Source organism: Xenopus laevis, chromosome 6S, assembly GCF_017654675.1.
Source record: "Xenopus laevis strain J_2021 chromosome 6S, Xenopus_laevis_v10.1, whole genome shotgun sequence".
Taxonomy (NCBI): domain Eukaryota; kingdom Metazoa; phylum Chordata; class Amphibia; order Anura; family Pipidae; genus Xenopus; species Xenopus laevis.
Genome location: NC_054382.1, coordinates 30,740,854 through 30,756,629, shown reverse-complemented (window position 1 = coordinate 30,756,629; position 15,776 = coordinate 30,740,854). Strand labels below are relative to the sequence as shown.

At 35.6% G+C, this 15,776-nt stretch overlaps 1 protein-coding gene across 3 annotated transcripts in view; it reads right to left on the bottom strand.

Annotated features, from left to right (window-relative positions):
- Positions 1–15,776, bottom strand: part of hdac9.S (histone deacetylase 9 S homeolog) — a 273,855-nt gene that overhangs the window by 41,672 nt on the left and 216,407 nt on the right. For all 3 annotated transcript variants that reach the window (XM_041567066.1, XM_018268554.2, NM_001085838.1), the window contains 2 exon segments: positions 12,669–12,795; positions 10,891–11,003 (listed from right to left, as the gene is read on the bottom strand). In XM_041567066.1, the coding sequence (XP_041423000.1) occupies positions 10,891–11,003; positions 12,669–12,795 (240 nt within the window).

Genomic DNA, 15,776 nt, shown 5'->3' with positions numbered 1-15,776 from the left:
ACCATGGAAAGCACAGAAATAATTCATTACTAAGAGCTAATTACACCAGACTAACACTAAGGGGCACATTTACTTAGCTTGAGTGAATGAATAGAGGAAAAAATACTTCGAATTTCAAAGTTTTTTTTGGCTACTTCGACCATCGAATTGGCTACTTTGACTACGACTGCGACTTCGAATCGTTCGATTCGAAGGATTTAATCGTTGGATCGTAGGAAATGTGGTAAATCCTTCAACTTCGATATTCGAAGGATTTTACTTTGACGGTCAAATATTGAGGGTTAATTAACCCTTGATATTCGACCATTAGTAAATGTGCCCCTTAAAATAACTTCATGATTTTGCACCAGTCCAAACATGCATTACCATTGAAACTGATGGGGAAAATTTAGATGGGAATACATTTCTGGCACCAAAATTGGTGTAAAATGCTATAGCTGGAGCACTCAACAACAGTTTTTACTTTTTAATTAAGTTTTTGCCAAGCCAAGGATAACTCCAGAATATTTAGACTTGGCAGATAGGAGATCATTGACCACCTGAGATGTTTGAAGGACAAGCAGTTATCTTCCCTGGAGACCAGTTGGAAGTGCATGTGGGTTCATTGGGCTCAAGAACATCTAATAAGAAAGAATGCTTTTCACCATACGCAGCCAAAACAACATAAAAAAATTACCCTTAACTGAAAAAAATGCCTTTGTATAAAAACTACCCAGAAAAAGTAAGGGACAACCCTGCTGGAAGTTCATAAAGTTTATATCAGTAAAGAGCACTGTATATTTATCAGAAGAAGTGTGGAGTGTGTCACAAGATGACATACACATGTATCCCCTATTGGTTATTAGAGTGTAAATACGCAACTAAAAATTTAATTCTTGGCCCTAGAGAGCTGTGTAATGTCATGGGGGGTTGATTTATGATGTTAATCAAATTACGACAAACACCTGTTCAATCAAAAAGTGAAATGTATAGCCAGAATGATGCTAATCATGCACGTTGCATTCAGATATGGCTGTTATGCTGCAAAATATTATTTCAGTCCCCTACAAGTTAATTAGCTAAATATACAATGCAATGCTCCATCTGGTAGAGTCATTTAACAGGAATAATTGTCCACCTTCATAACTCAATGAGGCACAGAGGAAAACCATTGAAATGCTATTTCCTCTCCTTTGGAAGAGAATTATGTACAATTTCAGCATACTTTGCATTTCTAACAGCTAAACCCAACAGGGAGGTATCACTCTCATTTATTAGACCTTCCCAGGAGAACACCAACAGAAAAGTAAAAAAATTGTGCAATTTTTCATGAACAGCTCAGATATTTTGCTTTGGACAGAAAATAACATTTGGCATCTAAAACCGTCAACTTGGATTGCAGTTTAGAAATCATTTTCATGGAAATCTGTTGTGAGGGAGTTTTTGGAAGGGCAGTGTTTTCCAAACATAATGTGCTGACAATGATATTTTGTTTTAAAGCTACCTATTCTGGTTGCCTAAATGCAACCTGCATAACCTCATTTTTCACTTTGTGTGCGTAAGAGTGTTGAGTTTAGAAATGGTATGGGGCATTCAATTTTTTCTGTTCACAAAACATTTTATATCTTATATCCTAAGGCCTTTCTCACTTCGAGAAAGGCCTTAAGGTGGCCATAGATGCACAGATAATATCGTACAAAATGAATTTTCGTCTGATTTTCAGTGCCTGTATGGTGGAAAAAGAGCCGACCGATATCGGCAAAAGATTTGGATATCGGTCGGCTCATCGATCGGGCTCGACGGAAAATTTTGATCAGGTGCCTTTGAAGGGACCCAAACATCGGCCATTGCAGTGTGCTGAATCGTCAGATACAGGTAGAACTCTATTGTTTCTTCCCGTATATCTGATGATTCAGCTCTACACGTGTGTATTGAAACGAACGATCGTTCTTGGAAAGATCTTTTCCAAGAAAGATCATAATTGTTACGTCTATGGCCACCTTTAGGATAGCCCAAAACGTCAGTCCTTACCTTTTAAAAAATAAATAATGTTGAATTTTTAAGACCTGTGAATGTGGTTCATTTTCTATATACGCAATTTTAACCTTTGTCAATATTCTAAAGTCCTGTAAGTGCCTTTGCTTTACATGATATTCTATATATATAAACCAACATGAGTAGGCTGCACACCATGAACTAATAAAAGCCTGGATGCTCATGCAAAAGGGAACCTTTCTCAAGGAAAAAAGAATATATATACCGTATATACTCGAGTATAAGCCGAGTTTTTCAGCCCCCAAAATATGCTGAAAAACTCTACCTCGGCTTATACTCGGGTCAAGCGCAAAAACGGTCGCCGGCGTCTAAGAATAGTCGCCGGCGCCCAAGAATAGTCGCCGGCGCCCAAGAATAGTCGACGGCGCCCAAGAATAGTCGCCGGCGTCCAAGAATAGTCACCGGCGTCCAAGAATAGTCTCCAAGAATATTTGCCGGCGTCGAAGAATGGTCGCCGGCATCCAAAAACGAGACGCCGGCACCTCCAATGGGAGCAGAAACCCTCAATTTTTTGATTGAAACTTACCAGAAGCTGCTGCATTTCTCACCCTCGGCTTATACTCGAGTCAATAAGCTTTCCCAGTTTTTGGAGGTAAAATTAGATACCTCGGCTTATACTCGGGACGGCTTATACTCGAGTATATACGGTATATACGGTATATACGGTATATACGATATATATATATATATATATATATATATATATATAAGCTTTTTGATTGAGAAATCCTGGTGTGCTTCAGCATTTTTCTATGGATATACAATTTTTTTTAGAACAAGTTATGTTGAGAGAGGCAATCTTCATAAACCCCAGTAAAAATGCTACTTTCTCAAAAAATCTCAACTAGCGCATTTATAATTTGTTTCTCAGTTTAAGGCTTGAGAAAAATTTCCTGTTGATTTAATTGATGTCCATATTGGTTTAATGGATCTCAACAGCTTGTAAATTTTCTTTGGCCAGAAAATGTTGACAACAAGACTTGAAAAACATTAATTATATTATTTATTAATTATATAATTATATTATTAATAATATAAATTGTATTATAGTATTAGTATTAAATATTATATCAAAAAAATGTATGTTTTTTTTTGTTTTTTTAAGACCAAGATTTTTTCCCCCTCATGTAAATCATTCACATCATGTTTCTGCATGGCTTTTCCTGTTGAGAAGAAGTGCTTCCATGGACAAAACAATTTTGCTGGTGAAATGCTCCTTCTTAACCCTTTAATTGCTGGTGCCTTTTGAACTTGTCACACAGTAAACCTGTGGCCCCGCATAGTTCGAAATGCAACAATGGAAACATGGAATTTACGGCACCAGCAATGGACCTTTTATGCCAGCACCTTATATTCTACTTTATTGCAACTTAAACGGCATTTTGGCCAAAAATGTTCACTATTTCATTAGAGTTTTAGATGAAGTTAATTCTTTAGCATTAGTGTCTGCTCTCGTGTTATCATTTGTATTTATTTATGACTTGCTATGATGTTTTAAAAATGAATACAAATATAGAGATGAAAAAGTTACCCTTTAGTAGGATATGCCAAATCGGTACGATACAGATATGGTATCCATAATTTGGAAACCCCTTGTCCATTTATTCAAATAATTAAACTTTATAAAATGATTTCCTTTTTCTCTGTACAAGTTATCCAGAAACCCATTATGCAGATATCAACAAATCATGGAAAGTCTGTCTCCCATAGACTCCATTTTATCCAAATAATGCAAAACTAAGATATAATTCATCCTTATTGGAAGCAAAACCAGCCTGTCAAGTTTATTTAATGTTTACATAATTTTCTAGTAGACTTAAGGTATGAAGATCTAAATTAAGATCCATTATCCGGAAAACCCCAGGTCCCAAACATTCTGGATAACAGGTCCCTCCCATACCTGTAATTGTAAAACAGTAACTTGTACATGATCTCAACTAAGATATAACTAATCCTTATTGGAGGGAAACAATCTTATTGGGTTTAATGTTTAATTGATGTTTTTTAGTAGACTTAAAGAATGGTTAACCAAATTATATGGAAAACCCCAGGTCCTGCGCATGCTGGATATGAGGTTCCATACTTGTATACTGAACAACTAGATTGTAAAATCTTATTCTGTGCAGAGTGTAATGTGCCTACAGATAAAGTGAGAGATATACTGCATGTACCTTAGAAGACATAGGTAAAAATTATACTTTTCTACAAAATATATAAAACAGCACAACTACAATCCTATAAACTTTTGCTAAGTCTATCCATTTGGTAAGGGGGGTAGTCCTTTTAATTCACTTAGTTAGTCACCCTCCAGGCATTAGCACCACAATGTGACCTCACTGCCTTTTTCTTGAGATTATCCACTTACTATCAATTACCACATTTTGTGTACGGCAGAAACAACAAACAGCTATTTCCAGAGCTAAAACAGGAGCGTTTTCAATTATCCAAACTATTCATGCCCTCTGCTGTCAGAAATACCCGGCTTAATATAGTTCAGCATAAATATGTCACAGGCACTAATATCAAATAATATATCACCTTAATAATTTTATTAATGTACAAGGAGCCTGAAAAAAACACTTACAAATATAACAAGCAACAAATATGGCAAGACAGAAATGCATACATTGCAGATTCTAATAATTCACTGTATCATATACCCAGAAATAAGCATGTATAACTTAAAAGCTAATGTAGGTGCAACTGATGGCAGAACATCTGTCCCTTAAACACTGCAAGATGATATATACTCAATCAGTAAAAAGTTTGGAAAAAGAGTTTAGGATCATTGTTACCTATGCACCACAGCTTATAAGGATGTAAAATGCAAATATTTCAAAAAGATCTAGCAGAATGAGAACCTAGCAGAATGTTAAAGAAGATATACAGTATAAAGGCACGACAGAATAGTTAGCAAATATTCTCTAACCTCTATATGTAATAAAAAGTTTGGCCAGATGCAGTAACCCACAGCTATTACAACTTTGCATTTTAACATGCGACAGCAACCAGTTAGTTGCTAAAATTCCAAGATGAGCAACATGTGAACAATAAAAAATAATTTAAAAAAAAACACAAATAATAAAGACCAATGGCAAATTGTCTCAGAATATCACTCTCAATATATAACACTAAAATGAATTTAACAGTCCCTTAACTCTGAAGAGTTTAATTTATGATGCTTTGGTTTCCAAACTGTAAAACTGTCTCCCCTAAAAGGAATCCAAAGGCGTGGACTCAGGATCCAGCACAAAAGTGAATTATGGAAAGATTTGACATGAACTATAGATACTCCTAGATACTTCTGTATCTGTATGTTATAAACCATGAGGACTTGACAAACCTAAAAATTCTGAACTCTCGGACATTCATCAACATAGTGAAGGCAATTATGTGGTTATAATCAGACAGTTAACTGGTCAGTAAAAAAAAAAGAGAGTGATATTCTGAGACAATCTATAATTGGTTTTAATTGAATTACTTGTGGTTTTTGAGTTATTAGCTTCTTATTCAAATGCTCTCCAGTTTGCATTTTCAGGTTGCTAAGATCCAAATTACACTAGCACCCATGCACTGATTTGGATAATAAAAAGTGACCCTCCCAGGGTGAGCTAATTATGATGCTCACAGACATGACTAATAAAGAATTCCTGCATTCATCAGTAAATGTTTTGCATTAATGTTTAAGTGAGTACTGCTTTTGTACAGGGAATATGAGCACAAATATAATAAGAACACATTCCCCTTGTGTAGTAATCCTGTGTTCTGAGACTTTAATAGCTAATATTTGGTTAATTACATTCTTTTCTCCTACCCTTACATAATTAAATAGGTAAATAACGTGCATTCTATTTATAAGGACTGCTGACTTCTATTTTTTTAATGATCGCTAAAACATGCTAATGGGTTGGCCATTGATCACAGAAAAACCTAATTGTATCTATAAGACTGCAAGCCGTCATACTGATTACTTTTGCTACTGTTGCTATTATGCTCACCTATTTAAAATCAAATTAAACATCAAGAATTGGGCTATTGTAGTAAAGACACTTCTCTGGAAAACTACTTTAAGGATTAAAAGCACTTTGACATTCCATCAGGAATAAATATTTGTAAAATAAAAAAACAATATACAGTACATTATACCATACAATCTGATAATTTACTTTTGTGCCCCTCCCCCACTATAGCATGACCTAAGATGGATATAAAAACAAAACCAGCTTGGGACATACATTAATTAATAAATAATACATTAATAGCCTTGACAAATTTTCCAAACCTTACCAACGTTATTGAGGGTAGACTTTCTCCTGTGCACAAACCCTACAAGGATGGGATTATCCAGAATGTTTGGGGCATGGGATATTTTTTTTAGACTAGCCACATGTTGGGCCACAAAAAGGGCTTTAAACAGAAAATGTCTAAAAAGCTTTATGATTTAGGATTTTTCCATAGTAGTCACTTGGTGACTAACTGACCATAAAGATAAAACATATTTAAAGCAGGAAAAAAGTAAGAACCTTCAAAAACGATCCAGTCTTTTCGGTTTTATATGTCCCTTATTAAAGGCACCCATTGATAATACTAGGACAGCAACCCTATTGCTTTAACCTTAACTACATTTTAAATTTGGCATTATTTTTTTGTTTATCTCTATGTTTGCTGTGGCCACAACGTAAACACAATTAATTTAGCCATACAGTATATCAGTTTGGAGCTATCTTCTCTAAAGATCAGAACGTTTGCTAACTGTAATAAATTCAGCTTGCCTGCTGAGATAGTGGGGTCCCACAGCTACCACTATAGTCTTAATAAAAGGTGAATAGACTTCTCTCCCTTCATTAGTTTTCCAGCCGTGATGCTTTGCTCATTTGTCTGCCTTCAGGCAATACAGATAGTATTCCAGTAGCCTTACAGGCAATCACACTGGGATGCCCATTGCAAAATATAGTCATTTTAAAAGGATTAGTCGCTTGTTGTCCCTTTGTATTTCCTTGTATTGGTCTTTTGATACCTACATACCCATCCCTGTTTATTAGGACCACCATGTTGATGTTATTAGTCAAAGTAAATAAATTTGAACAATGCACAATATCTAGTTATTCTGATCTTTCATTAGTTTCCAAGGAAAAGCCAATACTCAACGACCTTTCTTTGTCTATCAGACATCCCTTTATAGACTCAATTCAATCATATCTTCCTGATCTTCTCAAAGGAAGCACATCATATAATATACAATATCGAAGATCCAATACAAAGGAGAATTATTAAACATTGAATTAGATTCAATTTGGTCTCATACATGCGTCAATGCCCCAATCTAGAACTGTAACATCTTCTGGGAGACAGATAAGCTGAAAGACAAATGTGGTTCTTGCTGCCCAAGGTCTTCTACACATGTCCAGCAGGTAATTTCCATTTCAGACATCGCATCTAAATACATAATCTCTAAAAAAGATTTATTACACCACAACCCATAACTCCAATAATGGTTTGTTAATTTGATTTTAAACTAGCCAAATTAGTAGGGATGCACTAAATCCAGGATCCAGTTATGGGTTCACGTTTTAACATCTGTAGATCTGGCGAATTGGTCCACAAAGGTTAATATATACCACACGTCTAGCCCTTCCTAACAAATGTATTTCTATAGTAGTTTTGCAATGAATACTTACTTCTGCTGGGTTAGTTTGAGGGGTCTATAAGTTTTCTCCAGCCCATTAGAGGGGTCTATAATTCTCTCCAACCCATTAGAGGGGTCTATAATTCTCTCCAGCCCATAACAGCAAGTTATTCTGTTAACATCTGACATGGATATTGATGTTTTTAATCACGTCTCAGGAGGAAGCAAATATCATGCAGATCAATTTCTCACTGGAGACTTGCACGTATTTAAATAACTAACCCTGCAGGCATCTACACCACCTGCGGCCAAAAAGGGCAACCTAAAAACACCAATTTTTTTGGAATCTTTACAAGATCCATTCTTGGTAAAACACCACTTCACTCAAGGCCCTAAGGCTCCCATGATGAGCATAAAACACTTTTGCTGGTTGCCAAAGAGGGGGAGGGAGACTAGACCTGGCCTACTGGTATGGAGCACCCCTTTTACCAGTTATATATTGTTATATTGATGTGCTATTTTTACCCTTCAGAGCTATTATAGAATAGCACCAAAGTCATATTTGTGCTGCAGATTAATTTTTATAATGGAACAAAGCATGTAACCCAGAAATGGAAAAATCACATTTTGCTAGAATGCCCCTTAGACATTATATTTAATGCTAGAAAAAATGCATTCCACTGAAGGTAATTGTATATAATATAATATATAGAAAGGTTCCAAGTGTACAAACACATTTACATACACTTTCACCTTGTTTAGCAGGAATGTATATAGGAAATAACGGCACTCATTATATTGGATACAGACACTTTGGTACAAATTATAAATACAATGCCCAAAGGCAAAGGAAAATGGCTCAATCTTAATGCCAAAGGTTACCAATTCCTGCCTGTCCATCACTGTAAAGGGTCTTGGGACATCTTTATCCATCCTTTCCCCAAAGGAGTGACACAGGCTCCACATTGTCCCTGTTACCCTGCTGGATAGCCCTGTGGCATTTTTTATAAACACAGGGTCATTTAACTCGTGTCAAGGTTCCGGTTTCTTTTCCTGGTAAACCAGCATGCAAATATAAGGCTTAAGTAGCCAAAGGTAAGAGTTACTTCTATTGTGCTTATTGTGATTTAATAGATAAACAGGGTATTTCTGCAACTTGTTAAACTGTCAGTGTAATTAATGAAATGATAAATATCTTCTGCACTAGATGACCCATAATGGGTACATTTGTAAACACAATGCTGAAACCCCTTTTAAGTCATGAACTTATGATTCTATATTGTGATAAAAATGTGTTCCTGTTTTGTTAATGTTAGGGACTGCTTGAAATCTTGATTTAGAAAATATAAAGGTTTTTAATGGGATTCCTTGTGCCACGAGGATAAGTATATAAAAGTAAAGATGCCCCTGAAAACCCTATTATGCTATCAACATTATGCATTGATTGCCTTGATATTTCAAGGCAGAACATATATAGGAACTATTTGGGAATGAGCCACGTTGTTTCCAAAATGGCTCTAGGTGACTGTAAAAGTCAAGATCCTAAGTGATTCATCAGCTCATCAGAAAAATGTTCAGATGTCTATCCCTCCTTTTTTTTCCAGTAGGGTGCTTTACAAATTATAATAATTGCATCTGAAGTCCATGTTACTGTGAGTTGCAAGGACCAAATGAGATTAATGACTATTTATACCCACCAATAAATTATTTAGCTGTGCAGTTCCTTTAAAGGAACCCATGGCATAGTAAAAACAAGTGTACAATGGATGTAACAAAGCCCATTTACAAACGGCAAGCAGAATATTGGATACATAAGCAACGCAGCCTTGGAATGGAAAGATCTGCCCCACCAATATACTTACATTATTTAATCAGTATAAAGAACATAATACACTCGGTAGTCCTTCAAGATTTATTAGCAAAGCCAATTGCTTTTCATCTGTTTCAAAGATTAAACAATTTCCAGATAATATAAAGGGACACAGGCTAAGCAAAAATGGCAAATTCCCAAGTCTTATATTCAGATAAGGTTTTTAGCTGGGACATGGATATGTTGCAGATGTCACTTTTACTGAACCTCACTTCTAGCTGTTTTGATTTTGAAAGCATGTCTATTTCTAAAATCCATTCCTTTTGCTGAAAAGGATCCCACAAAGGGAGACTTTCTGTCAATTTGACAGTTATCACAAAATACATATTTGCTGCTTTTTTCATATTTCTTATTATAGCCTTAAAAAATTCCAAGAAGGTCAAGGTTCGAGACGTCAAAGGATATAAAGAATCACAAATAAGTAATTCATGATAAGGATCATTTGGTGTCATTTACACATTGCAGTAGTCAAAATAATTGGAACATGAAGGTGGTAAAAAAAACATCCATGGAGTTTATTTTCCATCACTTTTCCTACAATAATCAGCAACCTATGAGCACCTAGTTAATTGTGTACATTTGTGCATAATGAAGGCGTTACCAAGCTGTTTTATTCCAGAGAGAAATTTGCTAGAGACTGCAGCTCCTATAGTGATTCTAAAGATAGACCATTTATTATTCAAGTCCAAAGAGAGTCCAGCCATGAAATATGGATATACATTAGCAGAAGGAATTGAAAATATACATAGTAATATAGACACCTATTTCTGAGATCTTAAATGGAAAAAAATCGCACAGTTTAAGGAAAGACTTGCTACCTGTCTCATTGGCACAAGGAAATTTCTCTAGGGGGGCTTTAGCGATGCTTGCTTTTTAGTTTTGCTCTGTTGAATGGTAGAGTACTTGCCTATAGATCTTCTCACCATAACTAATTATGAGGTGGGATACCTAAGGACCAATGGCAGTAAAATCAGTAATTCAGTTCTTGGTACAGTGTATAAGTTTCCATAGTAGACAAGAGTTGCCTTAGGGGATGCCATTTTAAGAAGTTCCTACTCTGCTGCAAGCTTCTAACCTGAAAGTGGTCCTTGTCCAGAAAATGTGATGAAATGTGAATGTGAAATGAAAATGTGCAAATAACACTATGGCATTTGTGTATTATATATATATATATATATATTATTCAGGTCATGGATATCCAACCTGGAAGTGAATTAGGAGAAAAGTTTTTTGCTCCTTGAATCTTGTCCATGAGTTTTCCTGAGATAACCTGTGAGATAAATTTTTCTCACTGAATTGAATCTGGCCCAAATGTCCATTAATTACACTTTAACAAAAACTAAAGGTGAAAAGACATTACCTGTTTTCCTTAAAGGGAAGTCGTCTTGATTTCCTGGTGGAGGACATTTATATGTTGGCGACGTACCACTAGGCGGAGGCGAGCTTTGATCCAGTGATGTATGATGTGCTGCTCTATAGGCACAAGCAAAATATAGATATAATTGCTACATGAATGAGGAGAAAATAAAGAAACCTAAAATAATCAATGGTAACTTGCATGTCAAAGATATGTTCAAAAGTTATTTTCAAGCCTCTTTAAGAAATATGCAATTGACTAGTGATGGGCGAATTTGTCCTGTTTCGTTTCGCCGGAAAATTTGCGGCTTTCCCGCAAAATTCGTGAAACGGCAAAAAATTTGCGAAAAATCGTTTAATTTGAACATTTTCACGAAAAAAACGTAAAATTCTAAAGTTTTCACTCAAAAATGGTGCAATTCAAAGGTTTTCACTCAAAAATCATGAAATTTGAAGGATTTCACTCAAAAAACTTGAAATTTGAAGGATTTCACTCAAAAATCATGAAGTTTTAAGGTTTTCACAAAAAAACATTAAAATCAGACATTTTCACACAAAAAATCGTGAAAATTGGAAATTGACACCGGCGAAATGCTGGAATTCGCCGCAAATTCATGTCAGGCGAATTTATTCGCCCATCACTACAATTGACCAATGTGCTAATTAAATGCAGAATAATTTGGCTTTTTAAGATTGTACATTTGGCTTCGAAACCTTCATCTTCACAAAGTTAATAGAGAGCGTTTAATATTTTCAAATCTGAATTTGACATATGCATTAAAATTTTGCAAATTATAAAAACAGAAAAAGTCTGGTGGCTAGCAATTACATACAGTAAAGGGCAGATTTATCAGGGGTTGAATTTTGAAGTGGAAAATACTTCGAAATTCGACCATCGAATAGAATCCTCCGATATTCAATTTGAAGTCGGAGGATTTCATTCATCGTACAATCGTATTCCGATCGTACTACGATTTTCCTTCGATACCCAAAAACTTAGAAATATGCTCTGGCAGGTCCCCATAGGCTAACATAGCACTTCGGCAGGTTTAAGTTGGCGAAGTATTGAAGTCGAAGTTTTTTTTAAAGAGACAGTACTTCGACTATCGAATGGTCGAATATTCAAACGATTTTTACTTCGAATCGAAGTCAAAGTAAATTCAAAGTCGTAGTATCCTATTCAATGGTCGAAGTATCAAAAAAATTACTTTGAAATTCTAACTTTTTGTAAATCTGCCCCTAATAGTGAAGTATCTAAAAAATACAATTAAAACACTTTTGGTTCCAAACCAAAAGATCCTACTGCCCCCCTTATCTCTCTGGGTGGACTAGCAAACACTGTCTCTGCTATGTTTATTGTTACACTCTTCAATAGGATATAGTTAATGGTGCAACACAAGTGCTAAAACATATCCATTTTCCCAGTGATGCCTTAAAGAGATACTGACACCAGAAAATAATCTTTTTTTGTATGTCATAACATGGTTTTTGAATGATATTTACAATTTTGCCATACAAGTATTTGCTTTTACATTACCTTTCTTACCCCCGTGTTCCTCTAGTTGGGGGTTGCCATATTTGTTCAGCAATAATACGTTAGCATTGGAAACTCTAACTGACAAGCTGAGAAGAGACAGTCAGGTTGGCAAAACAGTCAGTTGACCCATAGGCAACTATTAATGTAGATATTTTGAAAAGAAAACTTTTAGTGTCAGTATCACTTTAACATGCCTGTCCCGTATATATATGGGCAGAGTCTGAGATGAACAATTGAACACCTACGTGTACCAAAGCTTCGGGTGGCGTCCCATGGAATGACTGGTTCCGTTTGTCAAAGGTTCTTTAGTTGCAGACTTACTCAGTATGAACTCTTGGAGCTTCTGTTTCACCTCTGTACTGGCTACTGCCCCTGAAATCCAATTGAATAATATACTTGAGAAACCGAAAAACATCATAAACATTTGCAGAACGCATTATAAAGTTAGGACACTGTGAAAGATTTTTTCAAAGGACATCTACCCCCTAGGTTTTTCATTTAGAAAGTGTACTTGGTTTATACAACCTGCAAGCTGTTGTTAAACTACAATATCCAGGATCCCTGCAGCAGTTCCTAAAGATGAACGGTTCTAAAACAGTTAGAGGTTGGATACCCCTTATCATACCTATAGTACTCCAGAGATAGTCACAACTGGCCTGTTGGTCATTGATATAGTTAAAACTGATATACAAAATTGGACTTAATTTTGCTTCTTTCTAGCTTAATGGTTAAATAAAGTATAAAATCAATTTGGGGGAATATTTTCTAAAATATGACAGATTAATTTAGTTTCTGACACACTTTGTTTACCCCTAGGGTAGTTGAGAAATTACTTACTGCCAGAATTTCAAATTAATATTGTGACCTTGGAGAACAGCATGCCTTGCACATACTGTTGGAAAATGGATTAGATATACTCCCTTAAGGTCAATTAGAATTCTAACAGTACTTACTGTTAAACGAAAAAACTGCTGCAAATAAGTGACTGACTCAAACCATATAGGAAAGAAGGGCAAATGCAGAAAATAGGAGATATATATATATATATAATCTTAATTGTTATAGGAGTTTATTCAATTCAAAATTCACATGGAATCTTCTGTAACAGGATTTAGGGTATGTACTGGAAAATGTAAACTAATTATTACCTCTATTTATTTTCCTATAAAATTGTAAGGATGCATATTGGCATGTATAGATGGGAATAGAGGGTGCCATATTGGTCAGCTCAGTGGAAGCATGAGTTTTACAAACAGGTAGGATATTACCATCTAGTGGCAATAATTAGACTTGTTTTCTGGATGTCAAACAGTTTGACAGCTTCAGTTCAGTTGTACAAATTAAATTATATAGAGAGAGTAATGTACACATAAAGAACTATGTTTTCATACAGCACTGTCTAATGAGAAATAAGTGGAAGAAAACTTCTAACTATGTAAATAAAGTATTTAAGCTGTGGCTTTAGGAAAGTAAGAAATGACCCTTGATTAATAGGAAACACACAAAGACCCATATCTCTAGCAAGGTTAAAAAATTTAATTGCAGTTCGGCTACCTGCCACATATTAATATTTAGTTTTTCCTTTAAGCTAATTTTTGATCCTCAAACTTAAATCTCTGATTCTCAGGATGGGTGTCAGTTCTAATACTAGTGCACAAAATTAAAATTACACCATTACAAAATTAAATTGTAATGAAATTGGTGTGGGCATGTAGCAAGGTGCATTGGGGAAGGATGCTGCTCTTGTACTCTGCACCAGTCGGGATTGTGGATATATATATATATATATATATATATATATATATATATATATAATGTTTGCAATGAATACAGCACAGGGTCATGTTTAGTAAGTGAAGCACCCTCTTAATAAATAACTGTCTGTGATCATGTGAAAAGTAATTTAACCCTAACAAAATAAATGCATTATTGCACCATTAGTAGAAATCCAGCCCTGACAAGCATTAATGTTATCCTTTATTTATAAAGCACCAACATATTTTGTTAAATACAGAGATTATACAATCCCTGGCTGCCCCAGTGGAGTTTACAAGTCACATTTACATACATTATTGTCCATTTTATAAGAAGCCAATTAACCTGCCTGCATGCTTTTGGATTATATTTTTCCTAAATGGGCCCCGTTTCCTTGATTACAGCAGTAAAGTAAAGTCTATCTGTACTTGTTGCAGATGGAGGGGCCTTTGCTGATGAAGATTTAATTCCCATCTGAGCAAGAGCTTCCTAACATTCAGTAACTTTATACCTTCATTCCTTGAATAGTAAAACTCTGAATCCAAGAGAGGCAATGACTCACTGAGCCTGAAAATGTCCGTGAGTGGCTTTGCCTAAAAATATGTGCTAAATTTGTGCTGTTTCATTTCAGGAGTTAATCTAAATATGGGTCTTATTTAAATCATTACTATGAATTGAAAGTTGGCAGGAATACTTTTTTAAATGTGTGAAGGGTTACATAATGATGATGTAATGCTACAGAGAATATTCATTAGTTAATTGTTTCTATAATAGCGAAATGCAGAGGAACCTTGTTGCAACATTTATAGGAGTTAAAATGTAATTTCTGGAAAAGTGCAAAAAAAAGGGGGGGGGGCAGTGCCTTGCTCAAGATCTTTTGTTTATGTCACAGTCAGGTGAAATTCTTTGCAAAGAAAAAATGTATACGTAACTAAATGGCATGCTGTGGCACCGATACATAAGGGCTGCGGGCAGCATGTGGGCATTCCGCTTGAATTCAATAAACATCCAGAAATCCCTTTTACATTTTGCATCAAGAAAAAGTTCATGGCACCCTTAGAGGTACAATATTCTGTCACCCGCAGGAGAGGAGAGTGAACCTTGAACATCTCAATAGTTATAGTGGGCTACAGGTCATGCCGTTATGGAGTGAGGGAGTAGAAAAGCACTACTGCTGGAACTTTTACATTTTCCTCTATGGAAGGTGGCAGGGTGTGATTTTGAGCATTTTGGCATGGTGGCCCAAACACCTGGAATCTGTCCCATGCAGTAAGAACTATTCACTAGCACAAATGGCAAATGCAAACAGGACCAAGCCCTTGTGATTTATTTGTGAAAATGGAATGTTTTGGGGTAACATCCCTTTGTTAACTGATCCTGACATCAGTCCCATGCTCCATAGATCTATACAGTGGTACAACCCAAGACTTTTTTTTACCTGTTTAAGGGATACTGTCATGGGAACATGCAAACAGATTTTTTTCTATTCAATTTTGAAATCTGACATGGGGCTAGACATATTCTCAATTTCCCAGCTGCCCCAAGTCATGTGACTTGTGCTCTGATAAACTTCAATCACTCTTTACTGCTGTACTGCA